This window comes from Nelusetta ayraudi, unplaced genomic scaffold, assembly GCF_046127955.1.
Source record: "Nelusetta ayraudi isolate G7.1 ecotype Tasmania unplaced genomic scaffold, CSIRO-AGI_Nayr_v1 ptg000022l, whole genome shotgun sequence".
NCBI classification, from domain to species: Eukaryota; Metazoa; Chordata; class Actinopteri; order Tetraodontiformes; family Monacanthidae; genus Nelusetta; species Nelusetta ayraudi.
In genome coordinates, this window is record NW_027466072.1 from 3,005,001 (window position 1) to 3,029,327 (window position 24,327).

At 46.5% G+C, this 24,327-nt stretch overlaps 1 protein-coding gene across 3 annotated transcripts in view; it reads left to right on the plus strand.

Annotated features, from left to right (window-relative positions):
• The window catches only part of dnmbp (dynamin binding protein), a 43,263-nt gene that overhangs the window by 2,037 nt on the left and 16,899 nt on the right, over nucleotides 1–24,327 (plus strand). For 2 of the 3 annotated variants that reach the window (XM_076028114.1, XM_076028116.1), the window contains exons 2-4: nucleotides 9,486–9,640; nucleotides 10,448–10,570; nucleotides 12,545–14,782. In XM_076028114.1, the coding sequence (XP_075884229.1) occupies nucleotides 9,496–9,640; nucleotides 10,448–10,570; nucleotides 12,545–14,782 (2,506 nt within the window). In that variant the 5' untranslated portion in view covers nucleotides 9,486–9,495. Of the gene's footprint in view, nucleotides 1–9,485; nucleotides 9,641–10,447; nucleotides 10,571–12,544; nucleotides 14,783–20,048; nucleotides 21,996–24,327 lie in introns of those variants that run through there. The other variant, XM_076028117.1, reaches the window with a different exon arrangement.

Consider the following 24,327-nt stretch of genomic DNA (forward strand, 5'->3'; position numbering starts at 1 on the left):
TGGCCCTGACAGGACTGCAGGGCCAGAGGGGATTTTTCTAGCGGCGGAGTTGACTCAGCCACTTGGCAAACCGAGTCAGAAAGTGAATTATTTCCAGTTTAGTGCTTGGACCGAGCGCGGAGTTTTGCTCTTGGTGCTGCTGCACGTCGTGTGCGCACAACAGGAGGTTGTTGACAAGGACACTTGAACCTTCTCGAGCTGCTCGCACTTGTAATTGGTGTCCGTTTATACCCAATTATGCCCCTTAAAATAGAAGATGGGTTCAAGCCGTAATTTCTTGAGGAATCTCCCAAATGTCAAGTTCAGCCTGCAAAGAGGAAGAAGAGGGGCCAAAAGAGTTTTCACGCTGCTTTCATGAGTAGAAAACACGGCTCCACAGTTTTGAAATAAACTCGCTTTTCTTTGTCTTGAGGAAGTTTGATTGATTGAAGAGTTTAAACAAGTAATTGACCTGAAGCAATTCAAAAAAATATTGAATTTTATTAAAAAAAAAAAATTCCTGAATGAAATCTTCTTTTTCACTTTTCGTTTTATCGAATTAACAAAAATATTGATCACAGGAATAATCAATAGTTGCAGCTCATTAAAGTGAAGATTATATTAATATTATTATTTCGTAGGCATTTGAGGCGGTGTCATCACACTTTAACAAACTTGGAAACCATTTAAAAAAAAAAAAAAATCAATTTCATCACTTTAAGCCTGCCCTGCCGTTCCTGGTCAGATGCACTGGAACCCCCCTCCTGCTGAATGATTCATCACTTACTGCAGATTCCCATTTCAGTGCCGAGAAACCCGAGACGCTTGTTTCGCTCTTCACGTGTTGCTTGTTGTGAGCACCATCCAACAACTGCTGGAGAGGATGTCATAGAAAGAGTTCAGAGGAAAGGATCTGGGTGGTACACAGGGAAACGGGACTTTTTTTTTTTTTTTTACATCCTACCGTTTGAAACACTGAGATATTAGAAATGACAAAGCTCACATTCTTTCCTCTGTAAGTAGCGTTAGTTACCCTGCCTGCCTAGAAAGGCAAAGGCGCTGATCTAATTAGATGTGAAGAGGTGTGGAGGGCTGCGTTCAAGACCGCAAACTTGCACCATGTGACACAAGCATCCATGTGTGACAGATGGTTTGTATCAAGTTTTGATGAACTTATCGTACGTGGCAAAAAATGTATGAAATCAAAGAGAAGTTTTGGTGTTTCTTTTTGAAAAAGACAAATGTTGGTACGTTTTTTAAATATTGAACTAAACAAACCGGCCGCTGCCGCTGCTGTAGAGAATGTGAGGAAATTGCATTTTTCTTCACTGCTGCAAAATTCCAGCATATAGGTCAGACTCCTGGCTAGTCAGCTCTTGTTTGGTGCTGCGGATTGAAATGCTGGCATGTAAGTGTAAAGTGTTAGTCACACCCATGAAGTTAATAGGTATTTTTTGCATCAAGCGTGTCTGCGCTGGCAGGCGGCTTCCTCAAAATGTGAACTCTACTCTTTCTTCCCACCCTTCACAAACACAAATCATGATCTTGGTGCCTTCCACTGTAAACCCAGCTCTGAGATCCTTAAAGAGAAAAAACATCCCCAGCTGGCTGATATTTGTTTGATTTTTACACCTGATCAAACTGTGCACAACCCCAGTTTGTTTCCTCCCATTTTATCACCAAGACGTGATCTCATCAAATTGCCAATTTTGTTTGATTATGAAAACAAAAAACACAAAGCGGATTCACTGAACTTCAGACAGCAGCTGGCTGTTTGCCACTCTCCACCCACCTTGACCTGCTGTTAAAAAGGAGGTTTTTAAATGTGAGTTCGGATGGACTTTTCCAAGAAGGAGTCCATACTTTCCGCCTTCCTTGGATTGATCGTGTTTCCGCAGGCGTGCGATGATGTGATCTCAGGAGAGGGACCGGTTATGTAACGGCTCATATGCAGACGATTAAAGCCCAGTCATGTTTTTAGGGCGCGGTGTATTCTCTGTCCGGGCACATCTCAGAGCTAGAGCAGACCCCCGAGCCGTCCACCTCGCTGTGGAAATGTTTATGCCGTTCCACCCACTGTGTGTGTTTACGTGTGTGTGTGTGTCTGTCTGTGTGTGTCTCAGCCAAGCGGCTAACATTCATACACGTGCGATGGAGAAATATGGACACGCACAAGGTAAACTCAGTAAAAGTACTCGCATTCTTTCGAGAGTGTTCACACACAGGGGGGGAAACTGTGACCTGAGTGGTGGATTTCAGTCTGAATGAGTCCAAAAGTATTTCTAGACCTTTCTCAAAAAGACTCTCAGGGTTTCCCCAGCAATGGCAACAGTGGCCAAGAGACATCTTGCAATGTTCTTTCAACGATAATAAAAGCTCCGGGGCAATTCTCCTCAACATGAACTTTTACTTGCGTATTAATTGAACAACTGAAGACTATCCAGATAGACATTTAGTGTTTTTAAACCAACCGCAAGTATTTTCCAAAAGAACGGTGCAACTTTTTTTTTTTCTTTTCTTCTTTTTTTTTGGTTAATCTGGTGCAAATTAAAAGCCAGATTTTTTGCCAAAGTTCATTTCATTTGGCTGCTTATAAAAAATTTAAGCAGAAACACAATGGTTTGAACGGATGGGCATGACTCACCAACACATTGATGTGGTGACAAGGCCGAGTTCAAAGTGGCGCATAAAAACCACTTTGGTTTAGCATCGCTTAAATTTTAACCAGAAGTGGCCCTGAGCACCCTAATTGAGTCCCACCTGAGACACGAGACCAGTTTCCAAAATTGCATCGTAGCCTACAGGTACACGAGTGTCACTTCACTTTTCCTCGAAATATGTCCCAGATGTATTTTCAACACCTTCACTCCCCTTTTGTGTCACTCCAGAGTAGATCAGCTCACTCCAAACAGGAAATTAATTGAAATCCCATGGGCCCAAAAAGCATTCAAAACGGCTGACAGGACGACTGTGACCTGAAACACGATTCATAGCAAATCTTTCTGTCATAGATTTTTCAGTCATTTAGATAATGATAAAAGCCAGAAAATCACCAGAAAATAATTTTATATATATTCCCAGCGTGTGTCACCGCTCGTTCTGATTGGCTGCGTCTTTTTCGGCGTATGCGCTGCGTGAGCAACTGCATTGAAATGAATGGTCCGACATCGTGGACTCTGGGGGTGTGAGACCGCACAAGTGCACTCCAGGTGCAAACCTGATAAAGCGGCTGTGTTGAGGATCGCTATTGGAAAGTTTCCCCGTACCTGTGATCTTGTACATGGGAAAGAACCTGGACAGTCAGGGGTGACGTTTCACAGGTTGAGACAAGTTTCTAAATTGATTTTAAATTAAATTTAAAATGCAGCACGGACTATTGTAAGAAAAGGTAATCGCAAAATATGAATCCATGTTGTTCTCAGAAGAACAATATAAACACTATGAAACATTGCAAGCACCACATTCTGTGCTTGTCACTTTTTTTTTATTGTGAATGTCCTGCCCAAGAAACTGCACAGCTACACTGGCCCACCTGAAACCCAGTTTCTGCCTCCACCACTGGTCCTCTACCGCACGCCGGCTCTGACTGACGGAGTTTCCTGGTTGCTGCAGAACTGGTATTTTAGATTAGAGTCGACGTGAGCTTCTACATTCGAGAGGAACGGAGAGTCTTTGCCAAATATTTCAGCCGAGTTTGTTGTCTTTCAGCGTTTGACTCAGTCTGCCACATGTGTCTTTCCCCTCCAGCTGGCTGTGGCCACGTAGCGCTGCCTCATCTTCCTGAAATGCATGTTGGAGAGAGAAATCCCGCCTCCCTTAATTGTTCAGACCTCTGCGTGTTGTTTAAAAGCAGTCAAGCAGCCAGAATGTGACAAATCATTTATTTCACTTTAAGTTTTTGATTACGGAGGCCGTCACCAACCCAACAATGGACATGATGATTCAGAGGTTGCTGACGTGCGCTGGGGAGATACATCTGAGCCCAGAGTCTTACTGGGTCCAAGGCCGAATCAATCAATATAGTCTTAACCGGGAAGTACCTTGAGTTCAAAGTTTTATCAACGTTCACACTGACACTTGACTAAAAACCAGAGTGGGAATCTTTATGGCTTACTTTAAGATTTGAGACCACCTTTTTTTTTTATGATTATTATTTATTTATTTTTTAGCTATTTTGTTAAAAACAACAACAGCAAACTGTTCTCAAGCTGCTCTGCCTAACTTTGAGAATGCGGGATGCAGTTGCACGAAAGGAGTAGCTTTATTTGGATTTAACTTGTGTTTTATTTACACTACCAGTCAAAAGTTTGGACACAGCCTACGAATTTAATGTATTTTCTTTCATTCCCATGACTATTGACATTGCAGTTTCTCACTGAAGGCATCACAACTATGTATGAACACACGTGGAATTATGTAGGAAACAATAAAAGTGTAAAATAACTCAAACACATTTTATATTTCAATTCTTCAAAGCAGCCACCTTTGATAAAAAGCATGTTTAGAGCTATTGAACGTGTTCTTCTTTGCTGCATAATTACATATATCTTGCTCATATATTTGTATAGTCTTCAGTATCTATCTGCAGTGTAGAAAGTTGTAAAGATAAAAAAAAAAAAAAAAATTGCATAAGAAGGTGTGTCCATCTTCTGACTGGTCGTGTGTGTATCCTGTTTTCGTACAGTATCAGATTTCTCGAGTTCACACTCTGATCAGAATATGGAATAGAATTACCTAATATGTTGGTTTGAAAAGTCAGCAGCAGCAGCAGCAGCAGCAGCAGCAGCAGCAGCAGATGTCCAGATTTTGAACACATTTGCTTGTGCTGTTGAGACATCATGTGATGAGGTGGAGTGTCGGTGGGGTGGCGGGCCAGTGAGACGCTCGCTGTGCAAACAGATGGTTTGAAAACCACATGACTTGTGTTGACAACTGTCACCCGGACTGACCACGCTGCCCCCCACCCCCACCCTTCCACCCCATGTGCTGACAGACGGTTAGAGCACGAGCGGACACAGTTGTCTCCCTCACTTTTTTTTTTTTTTTTTAATATCCAGAAACGTCCACCGGCTGCTCACCTGCTTTTTCATTGTTTGTTTGTTGTTGGGCTGAAAGCGTTTCAGCGCGCTCAGCGTTTTGCCCCGGAGGGACTGCGGGAGGTAAACAAGACATCAGTCTGTCAGCCAGCCAACTCCAGAGTGTTCCAGCAGTCCGCTCCAGTGTGTGTGTGTGTGTGTGTGTGTGTGTGTGTGTGTGTGTTGATGTGCAGGCACGTGCCAGTCTGCCACCTCGCCGTATCTGAATGGGGTGAATGGGATATTGATTGTGCGCGAGCCTCGTCCCGGCCGGTGGACGGATAATGAGGCAGCAGCTTCATTGTTGCCATCAGATGACTGTGTTCAATAAAAAGGTCGAGCCAGTCAGCAGCGCCAGCGCTGCAAATTCTGTGTGCGACTGCATACAGCATGTGGCTGCGAGATATCAGTAAAGGGTCTGATTTTTACTTGATTTGGTGATGAAAGAGAGTAAAGTCAGTAGTTGTCATCCCGGGAGCAGATAAAATGTAGTGCTTCTGTGTTGATTTATCAAAAGGTGTTTTGTCATGACACTCACAAGATGGAACCCTGTGGCTGTGTTCCTGTGTTTTGAATCTAAAGAATGAGCCGTTTGGGGTGTAAAGGTTTTTTTTTATTGTTACTATTATTATTAGCAGAACGTTTTTCTGACCCTGGATCTGCACTAAAGGCCTCCGACTTTTGTAATTTCAATAAGGTGGCTCTCAATGTTAAGTCTACATGATCGAAAACATTTACACCCTAGACACCTGAAAATTTCATCTTATAACGTGATGTTTTTTTTTTTTGTGCTTCCGTAACACCTCACTTTATTTCTATCTTCTAGTCTAAGGAAATCTTTTCAAGGCCTCCTTCCTTTATCTGCCATGAAATGATCTTCTGGTCTGACTGACATTAACACTTTTCTCAACCGAACTGTACTCAGTTCAAAACAGAGTGGCGTCAGCTAGTGTGCGACTGATCAGGTTGCGACATTTTGATTGGCTCACACACAAGTATGCTCCTCTCAAAAAAGGAACAACTTTTTAATGATCTGCCTCGATGTTTTTCGGGCAGTCGGGATCAAAATAAGCTCCCAACAAAATCTGACCAATGACAATAATTTTACCGGTAATGATATATAATATTTCCCTTGCATGACTTCCTTAATGACAGCATGGAGCCACTTTATTCCCTGTGACGACACACACACACACACACACACACACACACACACACACACACACACACACACACACACACTGTTCCAGAGCTGTGTATGAGGTCAGACAGCTGCGGCTTTGTCCTATCGTCAGCTGTGTGTGTGTGTGTGTGTGTGTGTGTGTGTGTGTGTGTGTGTGTGTGTGTGTGTGTGTGTGTGTGTGTGTGTGTGTGTGTGTGTGTCAGCTGTTGATGGTGACGGTGCAGCTAACCAGCCAGCGGCCACTCTGAACCTAATCGGCTCTGCCTCCTCTCTCTGGTCCTCCGTTAGCTAAACGGTCCTCCTGCTGTTTCCACACATCCAAAGTGTTGTGTTGTGTTGTGTTGTGTTGAGTCTCCTGCTGTTTTCCTCAATGCGGGACACTGTTTGTGTGTTGGTGTTGCAGGACTCGCTGATAGCGCGGCTTATCGGAGCCTGTAAATTTTGAGCAGGGGAGACACGCCTGTTTGTTTTATTTATTATCTGTGATGTGAAATGTGCCTGCGTGTGCACCATCTTGAGTGTTTTGTACTCAGGGAAACCCCGTCAAAACTATTTCTGCTTATTCTAATTTGCATCAGCCGTGATCAACCCGGAATTGTGACAGATGGACCAAATTAGAATGACTTGTTGCTTCAGGCAGCACAATCTTGTCAGTTTAAACTGCAGTTTAAACGGTGTTCGTCTCTTGGTATGCAAACCGTTAAAGTTGTTGAATTTCCCTTTGGAGAGTAATAAAGTTCTTTCTATCTATCTATCTGTCTATCTATCTGTCTATCTATCTGTCTATCTATCTGTCTATCTATCTGTCTATCTGTCTGTCTGTCTGTCTGTCTGTCTAAAATTTTTTCCAGCAACATTTTGTGCCTCTGTGACGTCAGTGAACTGAAATGAGTTCAAATCCATCCTCGACTTCAGCGGAAGTCAAGGATGGATGGCCATTTTCTAAGCCCTTTATGATGTCACAGAGAGCTGTGATACCACTTCGTTGTTAACACACCCGCCGCCAGGTGTTGGCTCCTCCCCATGATACCGCCTTGCATCATCTTGTCCGTTGTCCTTCACACAGAGTTTCTTTGGCCTGCAAAAAAAGAAATCCCGCGTGTCTGCTTTGCGGAAATACAAGGTGAAGAACAAAGACCTGAAGACAGGTGTAATATCGGCTCTTTGACACCAATGGACCTTGTTAATGCAGCTGTGGCTCGACTGGAAAACTTAGCAAGTGTGTCCGCGAGGCAGCAGAATGCGCCAGAGCGGGACGTCACACGGTCACGGAACCATAAATAACACTAAGGAGCTTGTCTGGCTGCATGATCACATCCAGTCAGATCAGCAGATAAAGAGCTGCAGCAGCAGCCGCTGACTCCTGGCAACGTCGCCAGGTGCACGTAGAGGTTGAGTCCTGCTGGGAGCTGCATTCAGGGAATCGCACAGCTCGTGTCGTCCCTCATGGTCTTTGTACGTCGCCTGCAGAGCAGAAAAGATTCATCAGATTGAATCGACTCAAAGAAAGAAATATTTGATTGTAATTTTCCTAAACAACGGCTGTGTTTCTTTTTCTCCTGCAAAATATTGGCTCCACTGTTGGTGTTTCAGACTGATTGAGAGGCGCATGCCACCAGGATATTATTTTACATTTATATATCTTTTTAAATTTAGACTTTTTTGTGGTTGTTGCATCTGTTTCAGTTAGTTGCTTGTCATTTCCAGACATTTTTTTTTTCACATTTTTTTCTATTTTCTTCCCCTGTTTGAATAATCAAATCAATGAAAACAATCTATAGATGAATCAATTATAAATAATCCACAGCTGCAGCCCTAGTCAATGGTTATGCTATGCTTACCACCATCTATTCTGTGCAAAATTAAGCTAATAGAATTAATAAAAATCCTGCTTTGAACTGAGTTTCGGGGTCTGAGATATTTTTTACAACATGGTGAATTTGACAGAATTGGATGAATTCACACTCTGGCTTAACTGTAACTAAAAGTACAAATAAAAGAAGCTATGATTGATTTATATGATTGATATGTTATTTCCAGCCATTGAATAAAACCTCCAGTGTTATTAAAATGAACACAGGTAGCTGTCGGTTTTATTCACTGTCAAAGGGATGAATGGCACTCAGGCAGCAAACAAAGGAGGAGGAAGTCGTGTCCCCGCTGTCATTCAATACGCGGTTTCTGAGCCGCGGCTGCTCTGTTCTGCTGCTCCCGACCTGGACGCCTCCCGTCGCTCCTCTCGGGTTTCACTGCAAGCTCCACCACTCTGCAGCGCTGCTTTTCCTGAGCCAAGCACTTTCCTCGACCGTGCCGGAGCCGCGTCGCTCTCCTCCTCTGCGTCTCAGCACAGCAACAACAAAGAGCTCATTGACTGGGAGAGCAGAGCGCAGCCGCCTCCGCCACCACCAGCGGCCACACCTGTAGCTCGTCTGCAGCCGCAGGGCGTGCACGCAGCAGATGCTCAGTGGTTATGTGGCCCACTGGTTCTCCGGAGAAGTTTAATTTGAGCAAATGTCACATGTTAGATTAGACCAAAAGCTTCAAAATCGGAATCATTTTATTACAAAAGATGCATTGTTTTGTTTTTGTTTTTTATTATAGAGAGACAAGATGATACTTTTTTTTAATCATCAAGTCTTTTGTTTTTTTGGTGGTTTAAAACAATGTGGGCTGGAGTCTTTATTTTATCAAACCATGTCAGAAATATTACATGAGGTCATCAGAGAACATTTAGTTGGGATGTTGCCGTCGTGTCTTCTTTTTCTATACCAAGTGACAATATTCAACGTGTGATGGAATTACTGTGTGCAGAGTAAAGTGATTGGACTTTGCTTGACTTATCTACAGTTAAATGTCACAGGCCTCCATTCTCGTGCCCTCCTGGCAAAGCTGAGAAACCAGAGAAGTGTTGAAGAATGTCCTTCCTTCTGTCGTGCTTCCTTCTCTCTTTTTCCTTCCCTGTTTTTTTTTTCTGCTCTCTTTCTCTTTTTCATTAAAAGCTTCTCACGCTCCCAACTCCCCTTTCTGAGCCAATGCAAGAAACTCAAGAAGCCCCGCCGAGCATTTGTTCGTTTGCATGGGAAGGACGTTTTTTTTTTTTTTTTTTAATAGCGCCGCTTTATCTGGCTTAGAAACATTCCATTGTGGACAAGATGCCGAGAGCGTCCCAGAGATTCTTGTGTCCTTAAATAGGAAGTGCGTGGAAACATTCTCTCATTTGTTTTATCTTCCTCTGCGTCGTTCCACAGGTGCCAAGAGATGGAGGCCGGGTCGGTGGTGCGTGCCGTGTTCGAGTTCCTCCCCAGCGTCTCCGAGGAGCTGCCGCTCTTCACGGGCGACGTCATCGAGGTGCTCAGCGTCCTGGATGAGTTCTGGCTGCTGGGCAACAAGGACGGCGTCACAGGTGAAGCCTCTCGGATCCGCAGCGGACTGTCCGAACAGTTTTGTCCAGCCTGGGCTCGCCTCAAAGAATCACTCTGTGTTTTGGGGGAGATAAGTGCTAAAATGACTGACTTCCTCCGACCCCCCTTTCCTATCGACTTCCTTCCTCCAACCCTGTAGGTTCAGCCTCATGGAAATCTGTTTAAGGATGTCTCTTTTTGGTGAGGAAGGGGATTCCCTTAGAGGGGAACTTTGTCTGGAAGGTCACTGTGGACTTCCTGAGAAGTTCCTGAAAAAACAGGCGAGACATCCTTGAAAAGCGTCATAGGGATGTTTTTCACATCTTTATTTTTCCTCCAGGACTTCATAGAAGCAGCCCCTCACAAGTGAACCTAAAAAAAGACCACTTAATAAACAGTATATTTAGCCCTGTGTTTACAGCCTCCCAACAAATGCTTGGCTGTCGCTGATCCTGATTGTTTGGATGGAGACAAAAGTCAGAGTGGAACGTGAACCAGCTCCCTGTGTCGTCATTCGGCTGGCAGTGAGGTTTCTGTGCCCTCTATGACATCGTAAAGGGCTGATTTCCAAACCACAGACACTTTCTGAAAAGTGAAGTACAGACTTTTCTGCATATCTAAAAAAAAAATAAAATTCACAGCATGGAGACACAGATTGTTGTTGATAAATGTTTTGGGGCCTTTCAGTCTCAGTTCAGGTTTTGCCGTGTAAATCTGGACCCCGTGTGAGGCGATATTCATTCTAATGACACATGAATGAAAATAGCAGCGTCTCCTGTGCTCACCCGCGTGTGTTTTCCTGCCCACAGGCCAGTTTCCCAGCACCTTTGTGGAGGAGGTCACCATCCCTAGCGCCAGGCCCGGAGACAGACTCTACGTGTGCATCAATGACTTCAGCTCGGCACAGACAGGAAACCTGTCGCTCAAGAGAGGTGCGGACACACTGGCAACAGAGAAGGGTGTCTCCTAATTATGACTCGCTGCTTTTTATGGCGTGCAGTCATAAAAAACGACCTCTTATCAGCATGCACACACACACACATACACAGGTGTGGATGTTTTGCCCGCATGTCAACACGAGAGTCCCACCAACGAACACTAACCACTTCCGCTTCCCTCGCATAGCTTAACGCTACTTACTGATGTCGCTGGCCTCAGGTAAAAATCTCTGTTTTTCACTGTAGTGTACTCGAGTAGTAGTAGTAGTAGTAGTGGTAGTAGTAGTAGAAGTAGTAGTAGTGGTGGTGTGTTGTGTTGAGGTAGTGACCTGACCTGATGTAGCATCGCGGCTCCAGCTAAAAGAAAGTTCCGGCTGCATGTCATATTTCCAATATGAAAGTTAAAAGGATTAAAGTTACGACGAGCATTTTCCACCGGTTCATACTGGAACTGGTGGACAGTTTAGTGGTGTTAAGTGGGGACCAGGAAGTGTTTCTCATTACAGACGCTGATCCTCCCTTGGTAAATACACACGTTTGGTATTTATCTCCGTGCGCAGTGATGAGATGTTAATTGTTGGGTTAAGTTAGAATCAAAGCCACAATCACCTGGATGAAATTTAAAGGAAGCCTAAATTCAAAATCAACAATTTCAACATCAACGATTTGCTGCAGATGTTTGCTTCTGAACTTTCTTTCCAACGTTACACTCGCGTGGTTATTAATACATAGCTGTAGTTTACCCAGTGGACCGTTTAAATTCCACAACACGTCAAGCGTTGTCAAAGCAAATGCACAGTGTATTTCCAACGGTGTCCACTAAGTGGCGCCAGATGCCAAATGATGGCCACGCCAGAGCCACGTGACCGCTGTCGAAGTTTCTACCGGGGTAGAAATAATAAATAGACATAACTCAAAAAAGTAGCCTTTCAACTTGGAGTAAGTACTTTCTCATAATAAAACAACGATTCTCGATAAATCTTTGAATTTTTTTTTGATCTCATCAATGGAACACAACAAATGCTTAAAAAATCAGTTTGAATCTGATCTGATATGCCTGTGTTGTTTTTATACGTTTTTCTGTTATCACATTTCTCTTGAATTGTCAAGGAGATTTACCGCAGCTGGAAGGTACATTCCTGCTTGTTTTGTCATGTGGAGACCAAAAAAAACTTCCTGGATTTATAGGAAACGCAAACACTTCTTCATTGGAATGTTTATTTCCAGTATTAAACTCCATTTATTCACGCTGGCCGTTTGCCCTGTTTTCGCTCCACTGCACAATGGGAGGCGGAGCCACTGGTCTTTGGAATGTGACCCCTGTGACATTGGGCCCACCAATCAACATTCCCTTAATCCCTTTATCTCCACATAAACTATTTTGCCCCTACAGTGAATAAAAAAAAAACATTTTTACATTTTTCTTTAAAAAAAAGGTCTTGCCTCAAGTCATTTCTTACAGCGCGTTGCAGTCACTGGAAAAGAGGCACCTTATCAAGGCACCTTATATCATAATCAGGATCTCATAATTACGAGATGAAATAAAGACAAAGGAAACGTCTGTAAATCCTTTCTAATCAGCGGGCAATGATGGCGCTATGGCAGTTAATCTGCTGTTACTACCTTCTTGGTTTGAGACACTGGGAATACTTGCATTTCTTGAAACTGATGTAAACACTGCACAGGTACGGAAGTGCATTGCAAGACCCTGATCTCCTAATTATGAGATAAGGTGCCTAATTTTTTTTGTCCATTGAAAGCAATGCGCTGCTGTAATTTCTTTACAAGGAGGTCAAGTGATACCATAAGAGATAGAAACGAGTCATTGTGACTGTAGGCATCTGTTTTAAGAAGTGTGCATGTTCTTGCTTGTTCGTCATCTTTTAAATCACAACCCAAAAATAAAGAGCAATAACTTTTTAAAAACCACTGAACCGTTTCACCAGCGACTGCCCTCCGTGCCTGCAGGTGACGTGGTGGTGGGCGAGGTGGCCATGGACCTGGGGGAGAGCTGGCAGCGCGGCCGCAACGCCTGGGGGATGCGCGGAATCTTCCCCAGCTCCTGCGTGAAGGAGCTCAACCTGTCGGGCCGCTCCAGGCAGCTGTCGGAGCGCTCGGCCCAGGCTCAGGCCTCCGAGCTCCCGCCGCACGCCCTGGGCCAAGCCCGCGCCCTCATGAGCCTCCACGCGCAGCTCAAGGAGGAGCTGGACTTCCGCGAGGGCGACCTGATCGTCATCACCGGCCTGCCGGAGCCCGGCTGGTACCAGGGCGAGCTGGAGGGACGGCGGGGGGTCTTCCCGGAGGGCTTCGTCGAGCTGCTGGGGCCTCTGAGATCTCCGCAGGAGCCTCTGGACTGTCCGTACCTCGACAGTGACTCCCAGCAGTTTGCCGACGAGGAGCCTTATGAGGCGGAGGAGGACGAGGAGATGGGAGAGGAGGAGGAAGAGGAGGAGGAGGAAGAAGAGAGCGTGGAGGGAAGAGGAGAGGAGCAGAGGGACGCTGCCGTGGAGGAAGGAGGTGACGAGGAAGAAGAGGACGAGGAGGAGGGCGGAGTCTACGTGGTGGCGCTGTACGAGTTCCGGGCCATGGAGGCGGGAGAGCTGGACTTTGACCGGGGCGACCGCATCAGAGTTGTGAACACGCTGGAGGACGGCTGGCTGGAGGGCGAGCTGCGAGGACGGAGAGGCATTTTCCCTCATCGCTTTGTAAAAACAGAGGGAGACGACCAGAAGAGCAGCGAGGAGAAAGCGGCCAGTGAGCCCGACAAGGACGAGGAGGGCGGCGGCAGCGGTGGCGACGACTCGGAACCTGTCTCGGGAGACCTGTGTCCCAACTGGTCAGAGGGCGACTCCAGGTGGAGCGTCTTCCAGGACCACACGGTCTGGGACCTGGACTACTTTGAGCAGCGGACGCAGGGCGAGAACAGAAGCGGCGGTGGTGGCGGTGATGGGAGGACCAATCACCCGGCCCGGCCTGTGGCCCCGCCCCCACAGCGGCGGCCCAACAGGCCCAGGTCCACACCCCCGGCGAGGCCCACGCTGCCCACCCGGCCCGACCCACCTACCCGCCACAGGCTCAGCGGGCCGCCGGCCGGGTCCAGCAGGCCGGCGCTCGCCACCAACGGCGATTCTCCCCCGCTGCAAGCTGCCGGCGGACTACGCCGCAGCCTGACCCTCCCCCGCGCCGAGCCCACCTGGGCGAGCGACGGCAGGCTCGGCCGCAGGTCGCAGTCGCCCATTGAGACGGGCAAGAGCGCCACCCTGGGCCGGGTGCTGCTCAGCCTGGCGCAGGGCCACAGGCAGAGGAAGCTGTCGCGCCACGGCAGCGTCAACGACGCCGACATGATAAGCGGCAGCGGCGGCGGGCCGCAGCAGCGCCCCCAGCGGGCACCGCGGCGCAACTGCAGCAGCTTCCGCTCGGCGTCTCTCACCCTCAAGTCGCTGGCGGCGTCGGCCGGCGACCTGGAGGCCAAACTGAGCCAGCAGCTCTTCGAGTTCGAGAACAGTTTGACACTCCCGCACGACTCGCCGCCCCCTCTGGAGGCGTGGCCTGCCGGGCGCCACCACGACGCCAGCAACGGCGGCGCCGGCGGGCGTCAATCTCCCGGCGGCGGGCGTCAATCTCCCGCCTCGCGCCACTTCTCCATCGTGGGCTTCCGCAGCGAAGACGACGTCATCCACGGCTCGACACGCCGGAGCCTCCGACCTCCTCCTCCTCGGCCCGGGCCGGCCCAGCAGGGGGCCTCGGCCGCGTACAGACCGGCCCGCCCGCCGCCGCGGCCCCCTCCCCACTGCGGGAGGCAGAACACCCCCCCTCCTCCGCCGGCCGACGACCCCGTCTTCCACGACCACGACGGGGGGCACGAAGTCCAGACCGTGGACGATGTGGAGTTGGAGCTGGAGTGTCAGAGGAGGCGGCTGGAGCAGGAGGAGCAGGAGGAGGAGGAGGAGCAGCAGCAGCAGCAGGAGGAGCAGCAGCTGCAACAGGAGGAGCAGGAGGAACAGGAGGAGGAGGAGAGGTACCAGCTGCTGCTGCGACTCCAGGAGGTGGAGAGCGACATGGAGGCGTACGCACACACGGCCGAGGAGCTGCGGTCCATGTTGGAGGAGGAGGAGGACGAGACGGCGCGACTGCAGGCCCTGGAGAACCTGGAGTTCTGCAGCTACACGCTGGAGACGCTGGCTCTGGAGCAGCAGCAGCTACAAGGTGAGACCCAGTTTTCCCTCATCTACCTGTCTGTCTGTCTGTCTGTCTGTCTTTCTGAACTGCTAAGCAGAAAGAATGAAATGTGAAATATCGCGAGCTGGATGATTCTTCGCGAACAGAAGTGAAATTTGGAAGAGTGTCCTTTGAAAACTCAATGTTGAATCCAGTTGCTCTTGTAAAAAAGGCATTTAGTGCACCAGTTTTTGGTTTTGGAAGATTAGATATTGAAGAGGAGACAGTGTCCTCAGGTGGTGGATCTTTAGGGAAAGATGCTGCTGAACAGGGCGCTTCAGGTGGCGCTTCAGGTGGCGTTCAGGTGGCGCTTCAGATGGCGCTTCAGGTGGCGTTCACTTCAGGTGGCGTTCAGGTGGCGTTCAGGTGGCGTTCAGGGACGACCACCATGAAGCTGGGAGTTGGATCTTCTGTTTCCCACGGTGCACAGTCTTACACGCTGGACGATTCCAATGTCATTTCCTTTGACTGATGTCACAGTTCACCATTGAGGCTCTGCTGCCTGCAGGTCAGAAGTTGAAACAAAAACCCCACAAAAAACAATGAACTGAAGATGAAAAGTAATATTGCAGGAATCCAAAAATGAGCCTCCTGTGCTTAGCAGATTTCCTCTATGACTTGTCCACACACACACACACGCACACACACACACACACACACACACACACACACACACACACACACACACACACACACACACACACAGAGGAGCGCCGGGGTGATTTAAATTCCTCCATAAACTCTGCCAATGAGACATTATTTCTTTCAGCAGGAAAGAGGTGGAGCGTTGTGTCTTTTAATTAAATGTGAACCAAGCAGCAAATGTGGTGGAATCAGCAGGTTTTGCCATTTTGTTTAGCTTGACTTTTTTCAGTGATCCACTCAACAGGCGCTTTATTATGGACCTGCCACTCGTGTATCTAATCAAGTGGCCAGTGAGCTCACGTCTTCAAGGCTGGACGTGTTGTGCGTTCAGAGATGCTACTCTGCAGGTCCTGGTTGGGTGGCTATTTCACTTCCTGTTGTTTTTCTACGGTCTCCGACCAGTCTGCCCACTCTGACCTCTGACCCCTGACATCAACAAGGCGTTTTCCACCACATAACTTCTGCTCACTTGATAATGTGTGTTTTCTCTCTCTCTGGGACTGCACTCAACTGCTGCCATGTGTTTGGCTGATTATTTTTTTTCGTGTTAACTTGTGGCCGTGTGGCAGTAGTTGAGGTTTTTCAAAGTTTAGGTGTTTCCATGACCATGTTTTTTTTATTGCAATATTTATGTTTTGCGCAATTCTTGGGGTATTGGAGACGCAGCTAGTGTCAGGCAGTGTCAGAGGGCAGAACTGACAACTGAGATGTTTGTGTGCCTATTGTGACATCATGAAGAGCAGATTACCAGAATTGCGCAATGTACACTGAAAAGTAGACCAAGCTAATGACCGAGCAGCTGACTTTGGTGATTGCTGGCGAGTTCACTGACCAGCTTGAGAAACATATCATTGGTTGAGTCAACTTTGCGTAACACAGGACCTGTAAGTCTAACAAACTATATGCACTACGCTGGTGACGTATTTATGTAATAGGCCAGTACAATCTCGTGAGCAGAAACATTTCAAATGTAGGAGAAAAAATGTGTGCCACTCCGAGATGAAGAATTTGGGCCACTAGAGTTTTTTTTCTATTTTAGAGTAGCTCATAGTTTTAGAATAAACTTAGAATGTTATGAGATTAAAGTCGGAACTATGAGAGTAAAGCTGTTTTTTATGAGGGAAGACCCTGCGCTAGAGATACAGTGTCAGTCCTCAGTGTCCACCGTCACTTTTCCACATAGGTATGAAGTGAATTCCTGCCCTCGGTGAGAGGGCGAGCGCTGCGCATGGGGCCCACTGTCTTATTCCACTTTCCACTCTCCCTGGTTTCGTCTCATCTCTCTGGTCGAATGTCCAACCTCTCACGGCTTGTCTTCTGAGGTAGAGGTAGAGAGAGAGGGATTGAGGGTCGGGGCCTCGCCATGGCCTTCTCAAGCAGGCCGTCTGCGATGTGGTTGTGGAGAGCCGCCTCGTGGCCGTTGGCGCGCCTCTCCGCGCTGCTGGGACTCACGAGAGAAGACAGAGAAGCAGGTAGGCAACAATCTGGAGTCGGGTTTGGACAACCAGCTCCGCTTGTATTCTGGTTAAGAGGTTCCTGGTGTAGCTTTGCTGCTTTGAAACTGCCTGATGTGGTTTAATTGCCTGCTATGTTCTGTGATACACTTTACTTTTCACTGTTCTTCAGCTTAGCTTAAATCCCCTGTCCTGTAATATTTGTCGTTGTCGCACAGATTTTTTCGAAAAATCAAAAAACACCTCACGTTCACACAAACACCTATCCAGTCTTAACATTTCTTGCAATCTGCTTTCTGACCAGTAGATGGTACTAAATCTTACTTTTTTGGCCTTTAAGCATCAAAACACTGGCAGTCGTGCTGCTCACTTGCTGTAAAACATTTTGATTCATTTCCCATATTTCTAATTTAAAATTACTTTGAAACAAATATCTCAAGTCACTAACTGTGACTGTGTGAGAGCCTCAGGTGCCTTTCAGAATCATTCAACTGCGTCATATCTGTGCGCATTTGCATAACAGGAAGAAACTCTGACATCTTCAGATGGCCAACCAAGATTAGATGAAAGATCAGATTTGTAGATTTGTAGAAGTTCATAAATAGCGACGGTCGGCTGGCGTTTTGTGACTGCAGTATGTTTTTAAAGTGCTAATCTTGTAGAACACTGTTCGCACAAAAAAGCCTTTTAGGTGGTTTGCTAATGGGACGTTATGGTTCCCTTTGTTTCTCCTCGAGCCTTATCTCACTGAGCCGGTGCACACTTACAAGGAGCGCTGGTTCTTTTGCTGCAGAAATGTCTTTGTCATCCCAATACTATGCGTCCGCGGACACACATACACGAGTGTGCTGGAGTGAGTGTTTTTCTGTGCTTTTGCAGGGCGTGCTCCTTGTGTGTGACGTTTGAAAGACAATGGGAGCTTATTGTTGCAAAGCGGGGAGTCGTTTGAAAAAAAAAAAAAAAAAAAAACTTAGGCTCTGGCTGTACTGAGTGAAGTGAGTGAAGGCCCTTTTGCATTCCAAGTTGAAACTCAGGAAGACCGAAACACAAAACAGAAGCTCTTGCAGGGTTGACGATAGTAATTGTCTGCGTTAAATTGAAGTCTATACTGGGATGTTTTTTTTTATGTACATTTGCTGGAAATTCTACTAGTTTCCAACAAAGCATTTTTTCTCATTCTACAATTTAACCCATTTATATATTTATATTGTAAATAGCTTTTTTATTCTCAAATCTGAATTGCAATTGAAAGACATTTTTACTTCTTGACTTTCTTCCTTTATTCCTGCGTCATTTTCATTCATGTTATTTTTTCAACCATCAGACTTGCATGCTAGAATCTAAGCAGCTGAAATCTAAGCTGCAAACAGTGACCCTTATTCCTGGATGTCACGCAATTTTTTTTTTCACCCACATGTGCTGGATATTGATCGACTCGCGCTCTCTTTCATTTACATAACCCTGAACAGACAGAAAGAGAAGCGCTCTGCTCGACATTCCTAAACTCAACACAGGAACGCTAACTCGCAGTTTCGGTCGTGTTCTCAGATTGAAAGCCGAGATTCCCAACACCGATAATTAAAACAGCCTAATGCAGGAGGAGAACTTTGTCCAGGGGAGATTTCTGTTCTCCAGCTACAGCGTGTGAAACTTGAGTGTCTGTGTGACATTTTTATTTCAGCCTCTGCATTGGACTGGCTGATGGGTTTGTTTGAATTTCTTTTGTCTTGACCATGACTTTTTGCATTGTTTTCTTTACAAAACAAGTGCTTTCTGGCAACATAGAAGTTTGTTTTGCTTTATTTGGCTAAAAATAATCTTGACAACACTTCTTTTAAAGCAACTTTACTGCAAAGGTTTCTTCTTAGACCTTTTAAAGGTCCGCTGTGTAGCAATTAAATGGTTCTGTGGGCATGGAAAGGAATAGAAAATAAGATAGAAATAATAAAAACCTAAAACTATGAGAAAACTAATTTTACCAGCTGAATCAAACAAGAAACTTGCTTTTTTTTTTCATTAGGTTGCCGAAATTGAAACCTTTAATGTTACAGTTAAGAAAGTACAAAACAGTGTTTAACTTTTAAATACTTCATGGATTGTCTGAACCCATACTGGAAACCCACCGCCTCGCGTGTGTGTGTGTGTGTGTTTGTGCTTCACGTGCACACAAGTCTATGTGTGTGCAAGCCCTTTAAACCTGTCTTTTTAGTCCATGCCTCTTTCAAGCAGAGTTGAAGGGGTGGGGGACATATTATACTCCAACTTTATGAATAGGCTTTGGTTTTTTCACACAGTGAAAGATTGTGCCTCTACACTGAGTGGGGACAGTGTCTAACAATGGTTCATTGTGCTCATCAGCATCGACTTCTTCAGGAGCTGCTTCAGCCCACCAGGCCGTGAGCCCCTTTTTGCTTTGCTCCGTTCTGCATGAAATGGGTATAAAGACATTAATCTTACAACATTATTTTGTTAAGGTTTTGACATTAACAGTGCAGAAAACAAACAACATACATAAGAAAGTTCTTTCAGAGAAAAACAAGTGGCCTCGTTAATGTGTAAATGATTGCCCCACCTCAAAATTTATGGCAAAGTCAAAGTGCAAAATTGAGCTCAGTTTCTCTCTCAGTTTCAGTTAGAGTATAAAGTAAAAGTGTTTTAAACTGGAAACTTAAAGCTCAGTGCTGAGTCGGCATGCAGTAGTGAGTTTCATTGTTCTGGTTTTAAATCCTAATAGCATACGCTCATGGGAATAATTCTAGAAGCCCAAAGGAAATGATAAAAACAAAACAGGATACGAGGAAGGATGGAGGATACAGGGACACAGCAGTGGAAACAAAAACATGCGGTGACAAAACCTAAACCTCTCAAAGCCAGACAGTGAAGTTTGTCCCCGTCGTCTCTCACCAGAGAAAAACCTTTGGGCAGACTGTTTTCCTGCAAACAGAGGCACTAGCCAATTACAACAATGGGAGGAGCTGCTGAGGCTAATCCTCCACTCATGTGACACCAGTGAATGATTAACTCAGGGAGGCCCCTCCTTCTGAAACCCCACCCCCACTTTCCTTCCACTATTGGCTGAGATCTCTGAAGGGAGGGATTGATGTGGCGACGCCGAGGGCAGGGAGGTGCTTGGGCTAGGCAGTCCTGCTGAGGCAAAGTCAGAAAACAAGTGGGAGAGTTGCAGTCAACATGCTTGACAGGTGGAGCCTCCCACGGCTCTCTCTTATGGAATGCAGCATTTTTGGAAGAGGGAATAAGCCGCGTTGACCAAGAAAAACTGGATCAGCAATAGGAAGGCTGATTTATAACTGCAAAAGCCATGAAGAGTCCTGTTGCTTACGGCAACCCAGCCATGTTTGGGCCAGTGGATTGGAACTGTGCCACCGGACCTCCAATGAGGAGGGGGAAGAGCGTGGAGGAACTTGGGGATGCCGGCTGGGCCAAAGAGAGGGAGAGGATGGCCCATATGCAGCAGTTACAGCAGCTACACCAACTGCAGCTCCAGCAGCAACAGGTTGGATATCCCGGTTATGCAGGAGTTCCGCTTGTACAACTACAGGGACCAGTCATGGTGCCAAGTCCTGGTGACCCACTTCCAGTTCCCGGCTGCCCCATCCCAATACATGGAGGCATGATGGTACCTGCTGGAGGGCCTGTGCCACCACCAGGGCATATACCGGCTCCTTGGCCAGTACAATGGGATCAAGCTCAACGTAGGCAAGGAAATGTACCTCAACAGTCCACCTGGGAGCATAATAACCATCACAAGGCAGCTATCGTTGAGAAAAGGCATCAAGCGCAGGATGGATACTTCCACCCTGGTTCAGAGAATGGACATCTAGACGTGAGGATATCTGAATGGAAAGGCAAACACTGTTTTTACCAGGGCCCAGAGGATTACAGCCACCAAGACTACAGCCGAGTGGCACAGGAAAAAGGAAGTAACGACTTCAGATCTCAAGAGGACGAAGACCGACGACAAAGGGATGACAGGGTCAGAGAGGGTGACCCCTACGACTATGAACGTTATGACCACAGGAACCCGAGAGACATGGAGGAGTACGACAGCAGGGACAAACACAGGTACCGGGAACACTATGACAGGAAGTATAGTGAGCGCTACAAGAGCAGAGAACGTCAATATTATGACAGCAGAACACCTCGTAAAGCCGACTTCAAGGACCGTGACAGTTACAGCAGTGAGTATGAAGACTATTATCATTATAAAGACGCCTATGATCGTAGAGACAATTACAGGGACACTGGCCACGGCTATGACCATGACAAAGACTATTATGACTCTAGAGAAAGTCCTCACCATAGACAAAAGGAAAACTACAAGCGTAGAGAGGAAGACCACTATTATGACGAGCGAAAGCATAGGGACCATCGCTACGACAGGGAGGAGAGATATGACCGCAGAGAAAATAGTTATAAAGACAGAGACGTTCACTATCAGAGCTCCGATGAGACGTACAACAGCAAACGAAGGGCCCACTATGACTCAGAACCAGAGAAGTACAACAGTTATAAAGAGAAGGACAACTATGACAGGTACAAGGACACAAGTGATGACTGGAGAGATGAAGAATTTGTCAGAAGGAAAGAACACAACCGGGGCAGGGACCACGGTGACCGGAGGACTGCCGACCAGGCCAGGGACCACGGTGACCGGAGGACTGCCGACCAGGCCAGGGACCACGGTGACCGGAGGACTGCCGACCACTTGGATCACGAATATGACGCCAGAGACAGGGATTACTCTCGTTACAAATCCAGACAGCAATATCAGGATTTACGCTCCTTATCAGCAGACTCTTCATGTGAGGAATACCCTAAAAAAGATCGTAAAACCCACTGCGAGGAATGGGTTGAGCAGCAGAACAAAAAGTTGAGGGAAGTCCACTCTTTTGAGGATCCTGTCACATACCGGCACAATGACGAGAAGGAGAGGGGTTATGAGTCGAGTGCCAGCACCAGTTCGAAACGTGGTCACAAGCCCGTTTATGTGGGCTCACTGGATCGCAACAGCTTCTACAGGAAGACAGCGCCAAGCTCCCTGAGCAAGTCCAAGTACGCCACCACCAGGAAACAAAACAAAGGTAAACACATGTCATGCAAGGGAATGTAAGCAGCCCAATGTTTGCATTGCTGGAGGTGCCTAGACACATGTGGAACTTACTCACAGCTCAACAGTTCGGCAGGTGTAAGAACAATGGATTGAGTAGATTGACATGAATAGATTTTGAATTACAAAAGAGGGCAAGTGATTAAAGGTGTTTACACACACAAACACAACGACAAACCCTGAAGATAAAACAAGGTGGAGTCGTCCACAGTCCTTATCAGTCGTGACCTCCAGATGTGCACTGCTAATCAATTCTGGGGGCTTTAAAGTGCTGAGTAGCCGGACCGCCCGCCCCTCCTCAGAGTGTTTGGTGCATATCAGTATCACCGGTCTCACAGGAAAGTGAGCTGCCTGGTATTTGTAGGTGTAGGAACCTGCCAGACGGGTTTTGTGGGCTCCTAGTCCTTGTTTGTTTCTGTCCCACTCTGCACTGACGCAATCTACACACTAGTCTGCTGAGTGAAGGCACGACTGCTTGTTCTGTCTGCCACTTCGGAATTGGATACTAATCAAAAACTTATTTTGTAAAATAAGTTATGATTGGTAGACATGATGAATTAAAAGAAATTGTGAAAAAAAATTCACAGACAGTTTTTGCTAAATTTGGCTCGTACTATCACTATTACTTTATTTACTTTGTAGTTTTTATATTGCAAAACCAGTTCTATGACCAGTGTTTTTAGACAGCTGACTTTCATGAAACTGGAGTCAAAGTTTTTAGAAAAAAGTTATGAAAATAAAGCACTGATCCTAAAAGAAAAAAGTCCAAACGGCACTTAACTAAAATTTAAAGCAGTTTGATTTTTCAGCATCACTATTTAAATTCTTGTCTGAGCTGAACGCCACTTCCAGAGAAGATTTGAACGTCTAAGGCCAAAATCTGCAAAGTCCCAAGTCAGCAGTGGCTGTAAAGGAAGTACAACATCAATATCAGTAGGTGTGTGTGTGTGTCTGTGTGTGTGTGTGTGTTCGCTAGGAGGCAGAGAGAACTCTCCTGACTCTGTGCATTGTGTCTGAGAAGAAGCAGGTGGCGCCCCTAGACCCCTCCCCCAGTCACCTAAGAGCTACAAGCACTCGTGCACGGCCCACACACACCAACACACTCTGCAGTGCACGCCGGCCCCCACCGCACACATCCCGTTTGGGGAGTCCAAGTATTAATCCCTCGCGTCAGCATGGCGAGTGGATAGCGGGGGTCTGTCTGGTGCCAGGCGGTGGCCAGCGCAGGCCTGACTCCTTCACTGCAGGACTTGATTCATATCCCAAGTCTGTGTGTGTGCATATGTGTGTGTGTGTGTGCATGCGCACGGCAGGCACACGGGGGCTTATGGGAGAGGTGACGCCATTTTTCAAAACACATGCACACTTGGCTCCTTAGTGTCTTGTCATCCTTTAATCTTGTTAAACTGTTTCAGCTCCGTCAGGGCTTTGCTCCGAGTAAAGCATTTGATGGCTTGGCTAAAAACATTACAACATATTGGTGCAGCGCTTATTGGGTTTGGCGATGCCACTCTGTGACATTGAGGTGATAGTGGACCCGAGTGCACGCTGTTGCAAGACCTTTGTTTTGCGCTAATCCAGTGTTAGTGATTCCTCACGTGCCCTTGGGTCTAAAAATCCACAGAGGCTTCTTGCAGCTTCTGCAAATAAATGCGTTGACATTTATTTTTATTATATATTTCACCCACAGTTAGACACTGTCTTAAAAACGGCAACATGTAATGCAGGATATCACAGGAATATGCAGCTATGACTGTATAGTAATCGTTCTAAGTCAAAATAATAGTTTATTATTATTAGTATTTTTTTAGTTTATCGGCTTGTAATTGGGAAAATTAGCGCCCATGCCATTGACAGAGCTGATCTGTGAAAGCCCTGTTGGTTGTGTGCCCAGCACCTTCTTGTGATACGTCAAGGGCAGAGGTGCCGTCCTTCTCAGTACAAGTTACTGAATCGCAAAGTATGATCTAAGCATGAAAACCAACACATATTTTCTGCAGTATGGGCATCTACACTCACCATTTCTGCTACAGTGGCACTTGAAACTTTAAGCTGATGCTCTCTGCTGTATGAGTAACATGTCGTCATCCAGCGATGATATAGCAGCGCAGATGCTGTGTTGAATTCTGTAATCCTCAAGTGATCCGCCGCTGAAATAAGCAGGGAGTTGTGTAGTGGAGTTAAGGCTGTGGACCTTTGGACAAAATCTCAGTCTCTCGCAAAAAGTGTGCTTTTGTGCTTGAGTCACGTCACGCCTGAGTCAGGTTGCCACGATGACTCATTTTCATTTCAGCTTTGTTCCATTT